Genomic DNA, 19880 nt, shown 5'->3' with positions numbered 1-19880 from the left:
CCACCCCAGTCCAAGTAGAGGGTTTTTAGAAAGTTTGTTTCAACTGTGGAAAAGTGTAATTAAAACATCCTTTGAACTCAGTTGAGAGCAGTGAGTTAAGAACTATAACTGTATGTTACAACTAACATACAGCAGCTGACAGATTTGACCTCTCCAAAAAGGAGGTCTGAAGTGTCTCTTGCAATAGAAATTGTTTTCAACTCTTGAGTGGGACCCACTGTTCTCTGGATCTAACCGGTTTCTGGCTTTGCAATTTGAGTGTGGAGAACTGACAGCACGGGAATCACCTGGAAGTTCATCTGACTCCGGAGCTGGAGCCACTCTGGGTCAGGAGCCTCCATGTCCCCTTTTCAGTTGTTCACTGAGCGACAGCACCACCTAGTGGCCACCTTGCTAGGCCAGGGAACCCAGCCAAGCTCACACCCACCCCACCCTTCAGGAAGGAAGAGAGCTTGTGGGCCTGGTTCCCAGTGTTCAGTTCGCACTCAGCTCTCCCAAGCCAGGCTGTGACCCCTACAGGACATCTGCTTCAAAGTCTTTCGGCAAAAAAATTACTCAGGGACATGGCAATGTATAACCACGCCTGACTGGCTTGTTTTATTGGAGAAGAGGACGTGGAGTTAACAACGTGAAGAGAGCTGGGACTTGAGGATGGGAAGAACACCCTCCTCCCCCCCTTACAAGCCCACTGCCCCAAATAAAAAATAACCAACTATGGGAGAGCAGCTGAGACAGCGACGGGGGGCAGGGGAAGGAGACCATGCGTGTGCTGGGAGGGCCCAGAGGCAGCGGCTGCACGAATACGCGAGTACAAGTCTCTGAATCTTCCTCGTACATCTGTATAAATATATAGGTAAGTTGTTCACTTGTCTCCCCTTCTCTCCCTTCTGCTCCGTGCTGCTTGCCGCGGTCCCAGCTCCTCTTTCCACGTGAGGGCGAAGGGAAGGGGCATGATGAGCAAGTGTCATCACCGAATTGCGATCAGACCCACATCCATTAACTTCTGGATCTTCTGCGCTATCACAGGATTCTTTAAGTGTCTGACAAACAAGAGGCAAAGTTATTTGAAATGAGACAACCTATAAAAATTCTTACTTGCTCGCAGAGCAAGCCCCAAACCAACACAAACCCCCCTGGACACCACCAACCAACAAGAGTTGGTAAGGGAGTCCTGGGGGAGACTGCTCAGGGGGACCCCCACAGGCCCCCTCTGCCATTGCTTGGAACCTGACCAGTCCTGCAGCAAAGGAGTCCACGGACACAGGTTTAAGCCGACACCATTCTCCCAGCAAAACTGGTCTTTCCAACTAACCACTTAAGCCATCGCCACTAACATATAAATGAAATCCTTCCAGCTCACCATCAACTGCCAATCTTCCAAGTAAGAATTACACTATAAATATTCCACTCAGATCACACTGCTGCCAACGTTGCGCATTCTCAATGCTTCTGTCCACCCTTTCCCTCAAAAGCCATCTGCCCCCAACGTGACTCACTCGCTGAGCGCCTGGGGGTCCTTCTGCATCTGTTCCAGGATGAGCCGCATGGCCGGGTCACTCATTATCTGCTGCACCTCAGGGTCGGCCATGGCCCGCCGCTTCACATCTTCGGGGCTGTCATGTCGGTTGTACTGGGCCATCACACAGCGCTGGTAACCATCTGCGGCCTCCTGCATTCCGGCAAAGCCAAAAGCGGAGGGTGTTAGCACTACCTGGCTCACTGCTGCAGCAGGTCCAAGATAACAGAGGTAATTGAGGGGAAGACAAGACATACAGAGAAACAGGCCAAAGGGAAGAATCAGAGACAAGGAGGCAGGGGAGAGCTCACTGAAGGCCAAAGCAGCCCCACCTTACAGTTGGAGTCCAGGTCGAGTGCCTTCTGGTAGACATCCATGGCTTTTGTGTAGTCTTTCATCGCTTCCAAGGCAGCTGCTTTCCGTGTATAACCCTTGACTACAGACAGAAAGAGGTGAAGCACCACCTGAAACACTTCTGAAGGCTGCTCTTTCACCTCTTCATCTGAACACCATTGTTCCTCAGCCTGACACTAGCTCCTAAATGTTACAAACCCGAAAGACACACAGGCAAAGAATATGCTCTCTCCTTCTCTCAACCCTCTGGCCAGTCAGGGGACAGAGAAGCAGAACAGAAAGGCACTTACTGAAGGTCGGTTCTAGCTGGATGCATTCCTCACAGTCCTAGGGAGGAAAAGCAAAAAAGAATTAGGCTCATTCCTTTAGAGGAGCTACCCTAGGGCAGACTGATCACTTGGAATTACAAATCTAACTGTTCACCCCGGGCCATTACAGAACATTCTACTTTTGTTCTAATGCTTCTGTTCTTTTTAAAAAAAAATTTTTATTGGAGTATAGTTGATTTACAGGTGCTGTACAGGTGTACAGCAAAGTAGATCAGTTATTATATATACACATATCCACTTTTTTAGATTCTTTTCCCACACAGCCATTACAGAGTACTGGGTGGAGCTCCCCGTGCTGTACAGCAGGTCCTTACTACTCATCCGTTTTATACACAGTAGCGTGTACATGTCAGTCCCAATCTCCCAATTCGTCCCTCCTCCCTCTAGTGCTTCTGTTGTTCCTGGCAGCTTGGTAATTTAACAGCAGGCCCAGCAAAAGGAGAGAAGTAAGGAAAGCAGAACCAGAAGGGATAACAAATCCAGGTCATGGACCGTCTCACATAAGGGGGCTGGGACTCTTCGAAAGTCTGATGTTATGATAAAAAAAAAGGAAAACCCCCCCAAAACCCAAAAGGTGGGAAAACTTCTAGTTTGAGAAACTAAAGAGGACATGACCACCAGATGAAACGAATGGACCTTGATATTGACAACTTTAAAACTTTATTTTTAGACAACTAAGGAAATCTGAACATAGACATACAGCAGATGACATTATGGCCTGAGTTTTACTATTATTAGGTGCTAATAATATTGTGACTGGACAGGGAGAGTCATTTCAGGAGATGTATGCTCACGAATTCAGAGGTCAAGTGCCAAAATGTATCATTTCCTTTCACAAATGGTTCGCCGAAAGTGTCAATGCTTATGGTTGAAGAAATGGTGGAAAACACAGCTGTTCTGCATATTTTTGTCTGAAATATCTTCAAAACATAAAATTACGGAGAAAAGAATGCTATGCAGTGTAGTGTGTGCACTGAGGCCCAATCAACTTCTACCAAGAAGCTCTAAGACTGGAAGCAATTCTACTCATTCTTTCCTCCCATTTGCAGATTGGGAAAGTCCTGCTCCACCTCTCAGGTGACTAACAATGTTATTCTTTGCTTTGCAAACCTACTTGCTTTTGACATTCCCCTTGTGCAGCCCCACCGGCAGCAGTGATGTCTCTAGGCCAGATGGACCGAGAAGATAGTGGCATCAAACAAAAACCATCACAGACTCAGGTACTGGTGTGTCTAGACAGATAACATTTTGTCTAGTTCCCACAAGATAGTCCAGGTTTATCTCCCAGAGAACAGTTTAAAAATCGCCAAGAGGCACAGAGTAGCTCATGTTCAAGAGAGCTATGGAGAGTAACCCCTTCAGTGTTGAACATTATCATATCTGACCATACTTGATGTGACTGACAACAGCAGATCTATCTAACTGGAGTATGGAAGAAAAGAAGAATGGTAAAGCTTCTGTGGAAAGTAAGGCAGTGTCTCAAAAAACCCCCCACAGAACTATAGTACTTCCACTGTTGCATAAAATACTTGAAAGAATTGAAACCAGGGTCTCAGATATCTGTACACCCATGTTCACAGCAGCACTGTCCAGAATAGCCAAAAGGTGGAAACAACCAACTGTCCATGGATGGATGGATAAACAAAAGGTGGTCTATCCACACAATGGAATATTATTCAGCCATGAAAAAGGAAGTGTGACACATGCTACAACGTGAACCTTGAACACATTATGCTAACTGACGTAAGCTAGACACAAAAGGCCCAATACTGTATGATTCCACTTACAGGAGGTCCCTAGAGATAACAAATTCAGAGAGACAGAAAATACAACAGTGGTTGCCAGGGGCTGGGAGAGGGGGCTGCAACATTAGTGTTTAGAAAATGCAGTTTCCATTTGGGAAGATGAAAAAGTTCTGGAGATGGATGTTGGTGATGGCTGCACAACAAAGTGGATGTACCTGATGCCACTCAACTATACATTTAAAATGTTAAAAAGGTAAACAACAACGAAAAATGTAAGGAAGGACAAAGGGGAGGGAAAAGGATCTACTTTCCCAAATACTCCCAACCATGAATAAATCCACAGGCCAGGACAGGGTAGACTCAGGCCCTGTATTTTTACAAGTTTCACATGTGCATCACCACCTTGAATCTATGATCAAAATAAGAACATCGGGGCTTCCCTGGTGGCGCAGTGGTTGAGAGTCCGCCTGCCAATGCAGGGAATGTGGGTTCGTGACCCGGTCCGGGAGGATCCCACATGCTGCGGAGTGGCTGGCCCCGTGGGCCATGGCCGCTGGGCCTGTGCTCCGCGGAAGGAGAGGCCACGGCAGTGGGAGGCCCACGTAACACACACACACACACACACACACACACACACACACACACACACACACACACACACACACACACACACACACACACACACAAAACATCAAGCTGATGCTGATGAAAAGAGGAAAACACAATCCTCATGCACAGGTTACATGAACGGCTGCTCCGCATTCCCAGAGGCTCACCTTGAGTGCCAGCTGGAACTCCAGAAGTTTGGTATAGCAGGCAGCTCGATTGCTGTACAATTTGGCATCTTTTGGGTTCCGTTTGATGGCTTCTGTATAATGCTTCATGGCCTGGGGATAGTCCCCTGAACATGGAAAAGACAAACTTAAAAAATAAAATAAAGCACACCACCAGAGCACATCTACCCCACAGTCAGCCAAGGCACAGAAAGCAACATCTACACTGCTCTTATCCCAAAGTTCCATCATCTGAGCTGTAGGTACCTTTCTGAAAACATTCATTGCCTTTGTTCTTTTCCTCCAAGGCCAGGTCAGGGTTTATGTAGGCCAGCCGCTCTTGCTCTTTCAGGATTTTCTCTGCCTAAAAAAAATATTAATTCTTGGAATAATCATTTTAACTCTCATACACATTAGGCTAATAAAAAGTCTGATTAGAATTTCAATTTTCACAGTGGCAAGATTTAACTTTTGGTTTAATGATTTTATATTCCTTACAAACTATGTATAGCTTAAATAAGCTACAAAAATATGTTGTACAACATAAAAAATATAACCAATATTTTATATCTTTGAATAAAGTATAATCTATAAAAATTCTGAATCACTGTTGTACAACTGAAGTATAATGTTGTAAACCAACTTTAACTCAATTCAAAAAAAAATTTTATATTCCTCATCATCAAGGTGTAAGTACTATGAAGCAGAATAAACGGTATTGATGTACACTTGGTACAAAGATATGCCCTATATGAAAATGATGTATGTACTGACAGCTCAATTTTCTACCTAATCTTTCTGTGAATAAAATCACCCCCCTACATAATTTGGTTGTATAAAGTAAGAAAAAACTTAAATTACAATAACAACCACAACACTGTCAGAGCACTGACCCTCAACATCAACAAATCTGTGGTGGAAACCTTGGCTGACAAAAAAGCACAGCAGAAAAACTGAGTTATTCCCTACATGTTGTCATCATTAAGTGACAGGGACAGCATCATATACAATGACCAAAAACAACAGATTTGTCATTAAATAGTAATGACTACAATAAATAAAACAAAAAATAGCAAATCATCCCGTATTCCCTACCCACCTGTTGGCATTTCTTGAGCACATCTGGGGTTCGGTGCTCTGCCAGAGACTTGTTGTAAAAATGGATGGCATCCTTGTACTTTTCTTCTTTGAAATAGGAGTTTCCAATTCGAGCGTAAGCTCTGACAAAGACAAGAGGAAAAAGAATTTGCTAAGGGCAGAACACAGACAAGGTCAGCTCCTGCAGAGAAAAAAACACCTGCAACCAACTAGACACAAGGCCCACATCACTGCCCCAGGCACCACGCCCTTCCAACACCTTCTGTCTAGGATCCTGCAGCCTCCTTTCCAGCCCACGGCTAAGAGAGTAGGTTGTGCAGCCAGCAGCCCCCTCCCCATGCAGACACGGAACCCTCCACGCCACTCAAGGCATTCCAGGTCAAGCGTACTTGGCAATCTGTCGGTAGTCTTCTCGGTTTTCTCGCCCCACTTCAATGGCCTTCTCACAAAGCTCCCGGCATTTACCATAGTCGCCCTTTTCGAAGTACACGGCTGCCAGGCAGGAGGGTCAAAAAGGAGGAGTCAGCCCATACCTCACCCCCAGGACCACATAACAACTCCTGCACCTGCGTCCTGGGTCTCACCTGCTTGGTTGGTTATGTAAGTCATGTTGGTGGGGTCCAGGTCCTTGGCTCTGTCATAGTGTTTCAAGGCTGTGTCAAAGTCTTTCTTCTTATAAGCTTCATTCCCCAGCTCTTTTTCTTTCAGTGCCTAGATCAGGTGTGGGAGAAGTCAGTGCTGAGCACATCTAACCAGACGGCAAAGAGAGCAAGGGCCTGTGACGTCACAGGTACCACGCAGCATACACAACTAACAAGGCTACGGAAGCAGGTTCTCCACGCCCACAGTGAAGTATCAGCTGTTAGGATGAAAAATTATAGACCTTCATCTCTGCTTCCTCTGAAACTCCCCCTATCCCACCTACTCTCCTGGATCTTTGTTAGCAAGTGAGGGCTTCTTCAGGGGAGAGGAAATCCCTTCAGCTTGAAAGAACTTCAGAGAGGACAACGTAGTTCTGTGCTAGGTTTAATTCTGAGAGGCTGAGCAAGTCCAGTTTCTGTCGCATGCTGTCTTGGGGCCTTAGCTGCCAGGTGACAGCAGCAGAGAGGCTGAGGAGCAGCGGAGGGGCTGTCCTGGTGGCAGGCGTCTTCAGCAGAGCTCACTGCCACCCACGTTATAGGGCCTCTTTCCAGCTTTGAGGCACCATGAACAACCAACGCTTACCCATTTAAAGGTACTAAATTTGGCAACAATCTGCTGTTCCCACTTATAAGAAGGGAAATAAAATCGTTCAGGCACATGCCTCCTGCTCTGGAAGACTGAAAGTTGTTCACTTAGCAACACAGACAACTTTCAACTACACACCACGTCCAACCAGGAAACAGAAGCATAAGGAATGATAGACAGCACCTTCTGGATCTCCGCAAGGACAAGGACCACACACAACTTCACTGGCTGGCCCTGGCTGACATCCACATTGCCAGAACCACAGCGGCCGTGGGACTATGGACTAGTAGCTTCTGCTGCCTTAAGACTTTGAGATACACGATTCCTATGAAACTGCTTGTTACGTGGACCTTTTAATATACTATTTTAAAAATATTTTTTATTTATTTATTTAGGCTGCACTGGGTCTTACTTGCGGCACGTGGACTCTTAATTGTGGCATGCGAATTCTTAAGTTGCAGCATGCAAGCAGGATCTAGTTCCCACCAGGGATCGAACCCAGGCCCCCTGCACTGGGAGCACAGTCTCTTAACCACTGAAGCACCAGGGAAGTCCCCTGACCATTTAAATTTACAATAGTAACTTTAGCACATACTGAGCGTTCAAAAAACAATCACAGTCAATGAAAGTCTATAGATGGTCCCACCTGACGCACATATTTCTAGTTGACTTGGCTGTTTCTTCTAAATGCATGATAGTAAACTGTTAAAAAAAAAAAAAAAGAGAGTGAGACACCTGCTTCTTATTCTCTGGAAGATCTTCTTCCATTGGCTCTGGTTTTGTCTCCTTTCTGGGAGGTGGCGGCGGTGGAGGTGTCGCAACTTCCTCTTCTTCATCCATACCACCTAAATCGACCCCGAGGAGGACGCTGAGAGTAGTCATGATCCGGGGATCTTGCAATTTCCTAGTATTGGTTAAAAAAACAAAAACAAAAAACAGCACTTAGTCCTCTCCACAACTGACCTTAAACCCCATTTACTGCTAAAGCTCAGATTACTGTATATAAAAGCTTCTCACCCATGAGAAGGTTCCTAGATCCTGTACTAAAAGTTACAAATGGGGAATACTCAACCCTTCAAACAGCCATATAAAATGAGGTAACACAGACCAAATTTATTTCTTGAGGCCAGCAGATACACAGAGAAATGAGTTACAGATACACTTTGTCTGATCTCAGGAGCCAGAGGGATTCAGACAGTCATAGATAGCAGTACAAGGTTTAGCGAAACCTCTTTAGATCTGACATCCTTTCAACCTTGAGTTTCCACTCCAATATACCAACAGAGAGAGGGGGTCCTATGTGTAAAGAAAGGATAGGGTTGGTGCTAGGTCAGCATAGCAGGAGAGCAGTGAAGAGGCAGGGCAGGGTTAGAACAAACACTCCAGATTACTCTGATATATACTCCCCCTGATCCTTTCTAAAAATACAAATAAACAATAAACAAAGCAATAAACTCCTACTGTTCTTTGGAGAAAAAACAAAGGGAGAAACCCTGCAGTCCGGTCAAGAGAACCCCCTGCCACAGGATCCCAGGAAGAAAGCACAACGTTCATGTCCATTTCCAGAGACAAATGGTGCCGCTATGACTTACGTGCCCAGGTCGGAGGGCTTGTTCCGCAGCTGCTCTATCAGTTCCCGGTAGGTAGGATCAGCGAGCAGAATCTTTGTCCTGGGATCACTCTCCAACTTCTGGTATAGATTAGGCATGTTGAAAGGGTTCATGAATTTCCTCTCTGTTTCAAACAAAGGAAAGCACATCACTAGAAGTCAATTACTATGCCCATATAGCCTACTAGACCGACTCTGGGGGATGGAGGGAGCCTCAAAGTTAATCCCAATTTTAAAACAATAGTAAATAAAAGGAGAACAGCGGTATACGTGGTGCCTACCTACCTGCCAACCGGGCCTCCATATTCTGTAAACCTTCTTTGAGCTGAGGGTTGTTTGCTTCATGTTTTAAACCCTCCTCATAGGTTTGCTTGGCTTCTTCAAATCGGTTTAAGAACTCAAGAGCTGCTGCTTTTCGAGAATAGCCCTTAAACCAGCAAAAAAAAAAAAAAAAAACAAAATAAAAGACACCTAGCTGTAAATTCCTAAGATGAACTCAAAAAAAATCTATTTTACATTTCATGAAACAAAATGGGTATTCACGTGAAGGCCAAAGAAAAAAACAGAAGACGAGCAGGATACAACAATGGTATATTATCGACCCTGCAGAACACAGCCAAATATCTAAGGTGCACACCTGCCCCCTCCCAGTTCATCTTATGACCCTAAGTGTTCTCAGTTTTTTGGGTAGTGTTTTCCTTCCTAGTAGTACAAAAAATAAGACATGTCTTAACCGATAGTACCTCAGATTTGATGAAACATGCCATTACTCTGAGGAACATTCTCAAACAGGCAGGAAGAATACTGGGGGGGGGGGGATAATCAACTATGAGTCTCTCGGGATAGGCAACTAGGCAAGCCAAGAGGGCTGGTATCTAAGAACTGCCCCCGAAAGGAGCTTCTGGGCACCTGAGGAGCTCCAGCGCACACACAGCTCACCTTGCCCCAGTCGGGCTTCAGGTCCACGGTCCTGCAGCCGTCCTCGTAAGCCTTCTGGTAGTCTCCTTTCTTGGCATAGGCTGCGGAACGATTGCTGTAGAGCACGTGGTTCTGGGGGTCTAACTTAATGGCTTCCGAGTAGCACTGCAACGCGTCATCGATGTTGCCAGCACTCAGGGCCTTGTTGCCCTTTTCTTTGAGCTCATTTACCTGAGAAGAAAAGGAACCAACATAGTTTCTCTCCATAAAATGTCTCTTTAGTCCTAAATTCTTAGAGGATACTCATTACTTTCTGCAGCTATTGACAAACAGGTTACTTTATGGATCAGAAAAGAGAAATCATAGATTCATTAATTTACATTTCCCACACCTTTGGGAACCAGCAACGAAAAAATAACCAGGAAGAAGCGGCCTGACACTGTTCTTTGCTGGCTCCCCTGTGGATCAGTGAGAACTCCAGCCACTCTTCCAAAAGTCTCTACTTGGAGCTGATGAAGCCACTCTAGAACATACTCATGAGTTCCTTTTGTGGAAAAACAAATTTATTTGCCATGGATTTCCAGAGTTCAAATGATAAACTGAACACAGGCCTAGTTACTCCTCACAGGAAGAGGCAACCAGTAAGGAAGTGGACTGAGCGTGCACTGATACATGCTTCAGCAACCTGCCGGCTCCAGGAGCAGACGCTCACCTATGATCAAATAACAATCTGTTTCCACTTACAGATGTGACTAACATGTCACAACACGATAGATTACTGGTCTGTTCCTTAACGAGTAAAGGAAAGCTAGAAAAAAAAGTTTTTGTCATGCTTAAATATTAATATGCTACTAAAAAGATGAAGAAGAATAAAAAAACACTATTTGTGGTTCAATCCACTATCCTCTCAAACATCCGGAATGAAAACAGCAGGAACCCATCAAAATGTTTAATAAAGTGACCCTGGCCCTATCAGAACAGGATCCTAATTAAAGGGCTTCTCCTAACCAGGGAGCCCTACAAGAGGGGAAGGTCATCCCTCAAATGCATACACACTTGGTGAGATCAAGCTGTGTCCCTCAAGACACAAAGTCATTCTTTCTTGGTACCTATCATCTGCCCATGACCCAGTGCACTGATGCAAGAAAGAATTCTGTTATGAGAAATGACTTTGGAACCTTGAGGCACACCAATTGGGAACCTCCACCAACCAGAGAGATCTTAGAGAGACAAGCTCTATGAGAAAAAAGGAAAGAAACTACCAAATTTAGCAAGCAAGGGATAAAAACCTTAGAGCCCAAGATGCTGGCCAGAAGGCAAAAAGTTTAAACTCAGCTAACACCAAGAGGCAGCTGAGAACAGCGTGGTGAAGTTCTTGCCTATCCTACAGAACATCTTCCAAACTGGGCACCTACCTGCAGTAGGTCAGGAAATCAAGTTCGTACACAACCAGCACTTTAAAACATCAAACGGAATAAAAAAATATCAGCATGTGGTACATATAATACAGTAAGTTGTTTTGTCTGACACGTTATACAGTTTTATGTCTGTATTAGGTCAAATTTTAAAAGTTTATCACTATGAGATTTATTTGAAAGGTGCTTAGTTAAAAAAACACAATTTTGGACACTCAAATTTGTCCAACTTGAATATTTCCTAAACTGAAACATGGATCTCAGAATTAAAAAAAAAAAGAAGCTACATATTGAATGGGGGCAAGACAGTAGGTTCTAACACCCCTGGAGTAAAATGCCAGGCCATTTGTACAACGGGCATGGTAAACGTGCAGTCCCTGTGTTTAGTCACTCACAGTCTACCTGTACCTACACTTCTACAAGGGGCAATTGCGATTAAGAAAATTTTTTTTCCTCTTTTGATAACGGCGGGATGAGAGCTGTTCTTGAATTTAACACAGTAATGTGTTTCTCACGTCAGCCCTCTGTTTCTTGTCTATATCACTGAATCCCAGATACAATTTGATTATCACAAGGGCGCATTTTGTTTCTTAACCTCTCCGTTTCCACTCTAATTTTTAAAAATTTAGCAAAGAGACCCCAGATTTGGCTAAAAGAGCAATACCTATACTAAAGCAAAAGGTTCGGCTTTGTAGATCACACCTGAACACCCAAGCTGTCCCCCCACTCCCCCCAGTCAATCATTACAGACTAATAACAGCTTCCAATGAAATAAAACCTCTCTGGGCTTTTCACAACCCTCAGGCCACAGAGGGTACAATTAAGTCACTGAAAACAACTAGCAGCAGCTTCAAACTTGGCCCCCCAATAATGCTGAGAGGAGTTAAATAACTTACTTCTTACTGCTTATCTGTATATTCTAAGTTTTCTAAGCAACTAATTCCTCCTCCTGCAATTTGAAACCGAAGTTTTACAAGTATCAGTCCTGTTACTCTTGAATCGCACGCACACAGAAAGAAAAACGAGGAGAGGGAGGGGCCGCACAAACGTTTGTAAAACACTGGTAGGGATGAAATCCATTCCAAGGACTTTTGCTACACCCTTCCTTTTCCTGCATCAAGAAAAGTCGACCTGCTACCCGTCATACCTTCACTAAACTCCCGGCCTTTTCAGATGCAGAGAAGTAGGGTTTTCCCTACTTCTGGCTACTAAGTCCATCAGCTACTTCCACTGTATTCCCGTCCCCGCTCCCCGAATTCCTCCAAGTTAACTGTGCCAAGTCCTGGGTAGCCTCTTCGTCCGCAATCCCTGATCCCCCTTTCAGATGACGAACTCCCAGAAACCGACCCGATCCCTCCTGCCTTTCACCAGACCCCTCTCCCACCTCCATCCCTCCCAGCGCCTCGGGCGCCATCCCCCTGCTCAGCCTGGACCCACTTCCCGAGACCCCCGGAGTCCGGCCGCGGCTCCTCTTCCCGCCGCGAGCTGGATTTATGCTGAACTGATACGTCTCCCAGCCCATCTCGCCGAGTCGGGTGGCGACAGGCGCTGAGCCGAACCTGCGCTCCCCACAGCCAACCCTCGCTCCCCGCCCGCCCGCCCGCCGCGGCCCTCACGCCCTCGCCGCCTCAGCTGCTCCGCCGGCCCCCACCCCGGCCGCCCCGGCCGCCCCAATCGGACTCCCGCCGCGCTCCTCCACCAGCGGCCTGACCTCGGCGAGTCACCGAACGGCCCCGGGCCTCAGCCCGCCCCTCCCCCTTCACCTGCTCCATAGCCCGGCCCGGAACCCAGTCGAATAGACTCCGTGCGCTCCGAGTTCCCAACCGCACGCGCCGCCTTCTGGAACCTACTAGAAGCTGCCGGGACCCCCAGATCCCGCCCCTTCCTCTCGGGCTCACTGGTTGCGCTCCTCTAGGGGGGGGGGTCTTTCTGAGCTTTTCTACTATTGGCTTGAAGTCTAGCCCATCATCTTTGCTTCTCTCTCATTGGACAATATGGAGAACCTGCCTCCCCCTCATCTCGGGATTGGACGTTCCCCTAAAAGCTCCGCCCTTCGTAGGCTCTATGATTGGAGGGAAGGGCAGACCTCTACGACAGTGATTGGTCACTTGGTCCGCCAATCGTGGCCGCGCTGGCCGCGCCCATTGGCCCTGTTCTTTCTGGAAATTTCCACCTCTCCCATTGGGCTGACGGACTCCATGACGGAACCGCCTTCAGATTTTAAAAAATTTCAATTGGGTGGTGAGTTGCAGACACTTCGCTCTGATAGGCTTAAATTGCTGCCCTTCAAAGAGCAGCGTGGGGCTTTACTGTACCCGTGGTTTATGGGAGCCCGAGGCCGCAGCTGCCGTTTGCTGCGGTGGTTCCCCAGGCTGCGGTATTGGTGGCGTCGCTGGGGACGCTGGCCGCATCCTTTCTCTCTGTGCGGGTAGTGTGGCCGAGGCAATTCGCTCCTCCCCGGCGGCAGAGAGCCCTGGTCACTGGCCCGAGCGTCGGGCTCGGGGGTCCCAGCCTGGGGGGCGGGGCGGGTGGCCGTCTGGGTCGGACTCGGGAGAGACCCCCGACGCGTTCCCGGATCCCGCTGTTGGGTTTCGGTGTTCCAAAATCCCGCGTGGTGGTGAAGTCGCTGGGGCTTGGGTAGGACAGGCCTGGAATCTCACCTTGGCGGGGACCCTCCGTGGAATGGCACCACCTCTATGAATCTTTCGGGAAGAGAGTTTGGTAATCCAGGGCCATGGATCGTTCATATTTATGCAGTAGAGTATTTAGCACTTAATGAAGGAGAGCTGTCTCCGTTATTCGGAGGTAAAGGGGTAAGGGAGACAAAAGACCACACTGAGGTGTTCGATCACCTGGCGGGAGGCGGCGGCCTGGGCGATCCTTAAAATCGCGGCTCTTCTGCCAGACGCAGGGCAGGTACCCGTAGAGAAGCAAAAGGATTTAGAGCGTGAGAGGTAAATGATTTTTCGTCCTGGACCAGCATGTGGTTCACGGAGCAAAGCAGCCGCATGACGGGTCTGGAGGGAGGTTAGATGAGGGTCTTGGGCCCTGCTGTGTGACCTCTCTCCCCGCCCCCGCTGGGTAATCCCTTCCCAGGGTTTTAACTCTCCTCTATGCTAATAGGTTGTCTCCACAGCGTCCTTTTCCATTCCAGCTGTCCGACCCATTCTCAACACTACAACCAAGGTCACTGTAGATCCGCTTGACTGATAACCCCTCCTTTGCTCGAAACTCTTGGAGGCTTTTAGATTGGGGATCAAGGCCTGTCTAACATGGCAGGCCTCCTTTTCCCACCTCTTCTTTCCCTGTCCTCCACCTTCAGCACCAGTCTCCAGCTGCACTGACCTGTCTGTTCCTTGAACTAGGTGGGCTCCTTCACTTGGGGCCTGCCTGCAAGACGTTTCTCTGCTGGGATCGCCCTTCCACCAACTCTGCCAGGTTAGCGTCTCCTCAGGTCTTTCAGGCTGAGATGAGCTGTCAGGGTTCCGTGACTACCTGCCCCCAACGAACTCACTCATTTCTGCCCACCTATTATTTGCTTTCACAGCATCATGGTCTACACATGCGTCCAGTCACATATTAAACCAGAGACTGGTATCCATACCACATTTTGTAGGGCCTACAAGGGCCTTGTGTCTTTTCCTTTAGATCCTTGTCTTCCAGGTGCGTTGTACAGCGTTTTGGACGTAGCAGGTAATCATTAATTCATCAAATATGCCCTATAATTTTTTAGGTGTAATTGTGGGCACTGGGGAAATGCAGTGAGCAATCCTGACAAAAATCACTGTTTTTGTGGTACTCATTTTAGTGAGAGAGACAAACTAAAAAAAGTTTGCATAGTGTATCTGCAGTAGAGAAAAATAAAGCAGAGCATTGGGCAAGTGGGGCTGTGTTGCATTTTCAGTAGGGGTCCAGATCAGACCCAGTGAGAAACTAATATCTGAGAAGAAACCTGAGGAAGTGAAGGGGGGAGATTCATGGAAATCCTAGGGGAGAACCTTGCTGTCAGAGGGAACAGCAGATGCAAAGGCCTTGGGGTGACCAGAATGGCAGGGGCAGGGAGGGAGTGGGAGGTGGGGCTAGAGGAAGCAGGAGCAGATCCTGCAGAATGGGAGGCCATTGTGTTCACTTGGGAACATGCAGAAAAGTGATGTGATCTGACAGTTTTATCAGGATCCCTTTGATTTCTGTATCAATGAAGAGGACGAAAGCAGAGGAACCTCTTAGGAAGTTGTTGCAGGATTCTAGGAGAGTGGTGATGGTGCTGTGGGCCAGGGTGGGAGCAGAGGATGGGTGAGAAAAGTTGGATTCAGAATGCATTTTGGAAGAGCTGACAGGATCTGTTGATGTATTGGATGCAGAGCATGAAGGAAGGAGGTGACTCCAAGGTGTTTGGCCTCTTACTCATCTGCTAAGTTAAATCTGTCAACGAGACCTTTCCTTTCTTCTTGGCACCGTCCCCAGACCACCGCACTCCTGCCAATCCCACTGCTGCCCCCCAGCCCAGCTCTTTCTCCACCTCTGGAGGCCTTTTGAGGCCTTATATGGTCTCCTCAGCAGCCTCTCTCTAGGCTTCTTTGCCATCCCTCCCTCTCTGTGACCTGGTCTCTGCTGTCACACATCTTTTTTGTAGTTCTGTGTGTGGTACAGTACTCTGGGTACAGGGGCTCAACAGTGAACAAGGCAGCCCTCAGATGCAGCTTCTGCACACATGGACCTTGTCTTCTAGTGGGAGAGACAGATGGTACTTAAACTCCACAGCTGTGTGACTTCTAGCAACCTGCTTAACCTCTCTGTGCTTCAGTTGCTTTCATTTAAAAATGTGAATGAAAAAGTTTCAGTGTCAGAGTAGTTGTGAGGATTGAATGATTGGATATTTACAAAGCACTGAGAACAGTGCCTGATGACAGAATAAGTACCATATATATTTGTGAAATAAAAATAAAGTTACAAATAAAGATAATTCTAAAGAGTGGTATGTGCTATAAAGAAAACAAAAAGTAAGGGTAAAGAGTTACCAGGGAGGCAGGGAAGGAGTGCCTAGAGGTGGGAGGTTAGTGAAGGCCCCTTAGACTTGCAGTTATGAAAAGCAAGACATGGACAGCGTTCCAGACAGGGCAACGGGAAGTGCAAAGACCCTGAGACTGAAACAAATTTGGAATTTTCAAGGAACCCAAAGAAGGCTTTTCTAGTATCCTTGTCTGTAAATGAAGATGATGAACTGCCTGTGACTTCCCAAGGTCACTTTTGAGGATTAAACAAAGTAACCCATACTCCAGTTTTTGTTTATTTATTTATTTATGGCTGCATTGGGTCTTCGTTGCTGTGTGCGGGCTTTCTCTAGTTGCGGAGGTTGGGGGCTAGTCTTTGTTTCAGTGCACGGGCTTCTCATTGTGGTGGCTTCTCGTTGCAGAGCTTGGGCTCTAGTCATGCGGGCTTCAGTAGTTGTGGCTCACAGGCTCAGTAGTTGTGGCTTGCGAGCTCTAGAGCACAGGCTCAGTCGTTAGTTGCTCCACAGCATGTGGGATCTTCGCGTACCAGGGCTCGAACCTGTGTCCCCTGCACTGGCAGGCGGATTCTTAACCACTACGCCACCAGGGAAGTCCCAGAGAGCCCTCTTTGACAAAATAAAAATACAGATTAAAAAAAAGCATGGCGCTTTAGAAGGAGTGTGAATGAGGCACCTCGAGGTTTCGGCTTATTCAGTGTCATGGTAAAGCCACTTCTGAACGTTATGATTTCCACTAACTCAGGCTTCTCCAAGTGAACTCAGAGCCCTCTCTTGGGGGCCAGGAGGCAGTGATGAAGGCTGGCTGGCCAGTGTCCCCTTGCCCAGGTCCCTGGAACTCAAACGTAAGCTCCACCACAGCAGGCATCCTGGCCCTTGGCGATGCATGACGCTTCCGAGTGATTCATGCTGCTATTTTGGTGCCACTGCTCTTTAGGTGGGGAGCAAAATGGCAAGGGCTGCGTTTGGAGTCAACTCTGAGGCTGTAAATCCTGCAGCAAATGAGAGACTGAAGGGGTCACCGCGTGCAACCACATTCTCTGCAGAGCAAATTTCCAGTTTTAAAGTTCTCCCAGGAGTTCCCTAGTGTCCAAGGGGTTAGAATTCTGGGCTTTCACTGCCATGGCCCGGTTTCAATCCTTGGTCGGTTGGGGAACTGAGATCCCTCAAGCTCGGCCAAAAAAAAAAATAAAAAAAATGTTCTCCCAATATCAAAAAAAAGAAAACAGTTGGAACTCGGGAAGCCTAGCATGGGAGTGAGGAGTTAGGAATGGGGGTTAGGGGAGGGCTGCAGCTCAGAATTCTGGCGTCTGTAGAACATGGAATTTTTGTTTTTATAAGAACTTTCAGTGTTGGAGTGGGAATTTAAGACCACCTGAGTTTCCTTCTCCACGTGAGAGTGAAGTTCCATTCCATGTTCTGAGAAATCCCTAAAGAATATTTTCATTTCCCACTTAACTGAGTGATTCCAACTTTGAGCTACCTGTTACCACAGAGTCTGAGTCCTGATTAGCAGGAAAAATGGGGGGTGGGCAATAAAGTGCTATAGAGTTCTGCTCAATTCAGTGAACTCGTACAGAGCCAGGAACTGTGCCAGATACTTCAAGGAATAAAACAATGGTAATTATTATCCAATAATTACTTATCAGAGAGCCCAGAGCCCAGTCTGGGAGCTCGCCATCCACAGGCCCTCCCGGGGTGCTCTCAGCCAGTCTCATGGCTATAAACACAATCCCGGATGACTCCCACATTAGCTTCGGCTCAGATCTTGCTCCCAAGTTCCAGACTTGTCTACCCAGCTGTCTCCTCGATGTCTCCATTTGGATGGCAAATGGACTTCCCAACGTGTTCAAATCAGAGCTCCTGATAATCTCCCCTGAAGCTGTTCCTCCCTTGACTTCCCTCTCATCAGTGGCCTTGCTATTCTTGGGCTGGTTCAGGCTGAAAACTTTGGAGGCATCCTTGACTTTCACAACCACATCTAGTTCATCAGCAAATTTTGTCAGCTGGACATGGGCCCTTCTGCAAGTCCCCAGCCATTTCTTGGCTTTGGGGAGGGGAAAGGAGTGTTGGCTCCCTGAGCCTGGTAGGTGGCCAGAGGCAGAAGGGACCCCCGGCCTGGGCTCCCAGGCCATATGGAGGCCTCCCACGCCAGATACTGCCTCCAGAGGGCAGCGCCTGTGATTTGCTCACTGCTGCGTGCACTCAGGGCCTGGGACCTAGTCCATACTTGTAAGAGTTTGGTGAATGAGCAAATGGAGCTGATCATCCTTCTACTCCCCCATGGGGCCCTCGGCCCATCCCAGGGAGACTCTCTGGCCATCTTCCCTCTAGACTTCCTTGCTCCCTATTCTGTTTACCCTTCTCTGGGCCAGATGGTTGAGTCCCTTCAGATTCAAACATCTCAATCCCACTGTTTCGGGTATCTGTTTCTTGAGAAATACCAAGTAGTGCAGAGTGTGAGCATGGGGAAATGGGCCCTCTCATGTCCTATTGATGGGAAGTTACACTTAGTGACATCTATTTAAAATACAGAAAGTGATTCCATGCTTACAGATTTATCCCACCTGGGCCCAGCCTGGTGGCACAAGGATGTATACTGCAGCCCTGTTTGTGACAGCAAAAGGAATAGCACCCAACTACATGTGCATCCATGGAGCATACTGGGAAACACGATGTTGCTGCCAGAGGACGGAATATTAGTGAGTGTTCAAAAGAACACTCTGGTAGATATTGACATGGAAACATGCCCAAGATAGACTGCAGAACAACAAAAGTCATGCAGCAGTGTGTGTGGCAAATCTTACTTTTGGTAAAAAAAAAAATGTGTGTGTATCTTTCTATATGATTATATATATGCATGGGAAAAGTCTAGACAGATATATAGCTAACTGCTAAAGTTGTTGCTTCTGTGGTTTGGGAATGGGGAGGGGCGCTGCATTCATTTGCTGGGGCTGCCATAGCTAAATGCCACAGATTCGATTCGGTGACTTGAACCACAGAAATTAATTTTCCCACAGTTCTGGAAGTCTAAGATCAAGGTGCTGGTAGATCTGGTTTCTTCTGAGGGCTCTCCCCTTGGCCTGCAGACGGCTACCTTCTCACTGTTTCCTCACATGATCTTTCCTCTATGCAAGCACGCATCCCCAGTGTATGTCTGTGTATCCAACTTTCCTCTTTTTTTTTTTTTTTTGGCCACACCACGTGGCTTGTGGGATCTCAGTTCCCTGACCAAGGATTGAACATGGGCCACAGCAGTGAAAGCCCAGCGTCCTAACCACTAGGCCACCAGGGACCTCCCAAACTTTCCTCTTCTTATAAGGACACCAATCAGATTGGATCAGGGCCCACCCTGAGGGCCTCGGTTTAATTTCATCACCCCTTTAAAGACTCTGTCTCCAAATACAGTCCCATTCTGAGGTATTGAGGGTTGGGAATTTAACGTATGAATTTTTTTTGGGGGGACACGATTCAGCCCAGAACAGAGGCTTTCACTTTCTATTATGTTGTTAAAATTTGTTACAATGGGGACATCCCTGGTGGTCCAGTGGTTAAGACTCTGCGCTTCCACTGCAGGGGGCATGGGTTTGATCCCTGGTCAGGGAACTAAGATCCCACAGGCTGTGCGGTGTGGCGTGGAGGGGTGAGGGGGCAAAAAAATTTTTACACTGAACACTACTATTCGAGATAAATGGCCCCAGAGCATCCACCTCCTTCCCAGGCCTTCTCTGAAGTCAGAGGCGGGGCAGCTAGTGACCTCTGCCAGCCCAGCCAGCTCCAGGGCCCTCTGAGGCCCTTACCCTGAGGAAGGCAGTGTGAGCTGCTCCAGATCACTGGCCAAGTCCTCAGACCCACCTTGAGAGGAAGCAGATGGAGGGGCCTCTGCCA

General features: G+C 47.4%; 1 protein-coding gene across 1 annotated transcript; it reads right to left on the bottom strand.

Annotated features, from left to right (window-relative positions):
* Nucleotides 1-572: 572 nt before the first annotated feature.
* Nucleotides 573-13011, bottom strand: STIP1 (stress induced phosphoprotein 1). Its single transcript, XM_059068913.2, has 14 exons — nt 12748-13011; nt 9591-9800; nt 8937-9078; nt 8635-8776; nt 7778-7946; nt 6400-6526; nt 6205-6307; nt 5817-5937; nt 4985-5081; nt 4721-4845; nt 2161-2197; nt 1849-1952; nt 1497-1669; nt 573-1040 (listed from the first exon to the last, which is right to left on the bottom strand). The coding sequence occupies exons 1-14, from the start codon at nt 12754-12756 to the stop codon at nt 968-970; spliced, it is 1632 nt and encodes a 543-aa protein (XP_058924896.1). The 5' UTR covers nt 12757-13011; the 3' UTR covers nt 573-967.
* Nucleotides 13012-19880: the final 6869 nt, after the last annotated feature.

Source organism: Kogia breviceps, chromosome 7 (genome assembly GCF_026419965.1).
Source record: "Kogia breviceps isolate mKogBre1 chromosome 7, mKogBre1 haplotype 1, whole genome shotgun sequence".
Classification (NCBI taxonomy): Eukaryota; Metazoa; Chordata; class Mammalia; order Artiodactyla; family Physeteridae; genus Kogia; species Kogia breviceps.
This window is presented reverse-complemented; position numbering and strand designations above follow the sequence as displayed.

Excerpts from the sequence above, each read along its gene's own strand:
- STIP1 (XM_059068913.2), bottom strand. Across the intron at positions 7,947-8,634 it reads AAGCCCTCCGACCTGGGCAC|GAAATTGCAAGATCCCCGGA; the intron begins GTAAGTCATAGC and ends AACCAATACTAG. Across the intron at positions 1,953-2,160 it reads CCAGCTAGAACCGACCTTCA|TCAAGGGTTATACACGGAAA; the intron begins GTAAGTGCCTTT and ends TTCTGTCTGTAG.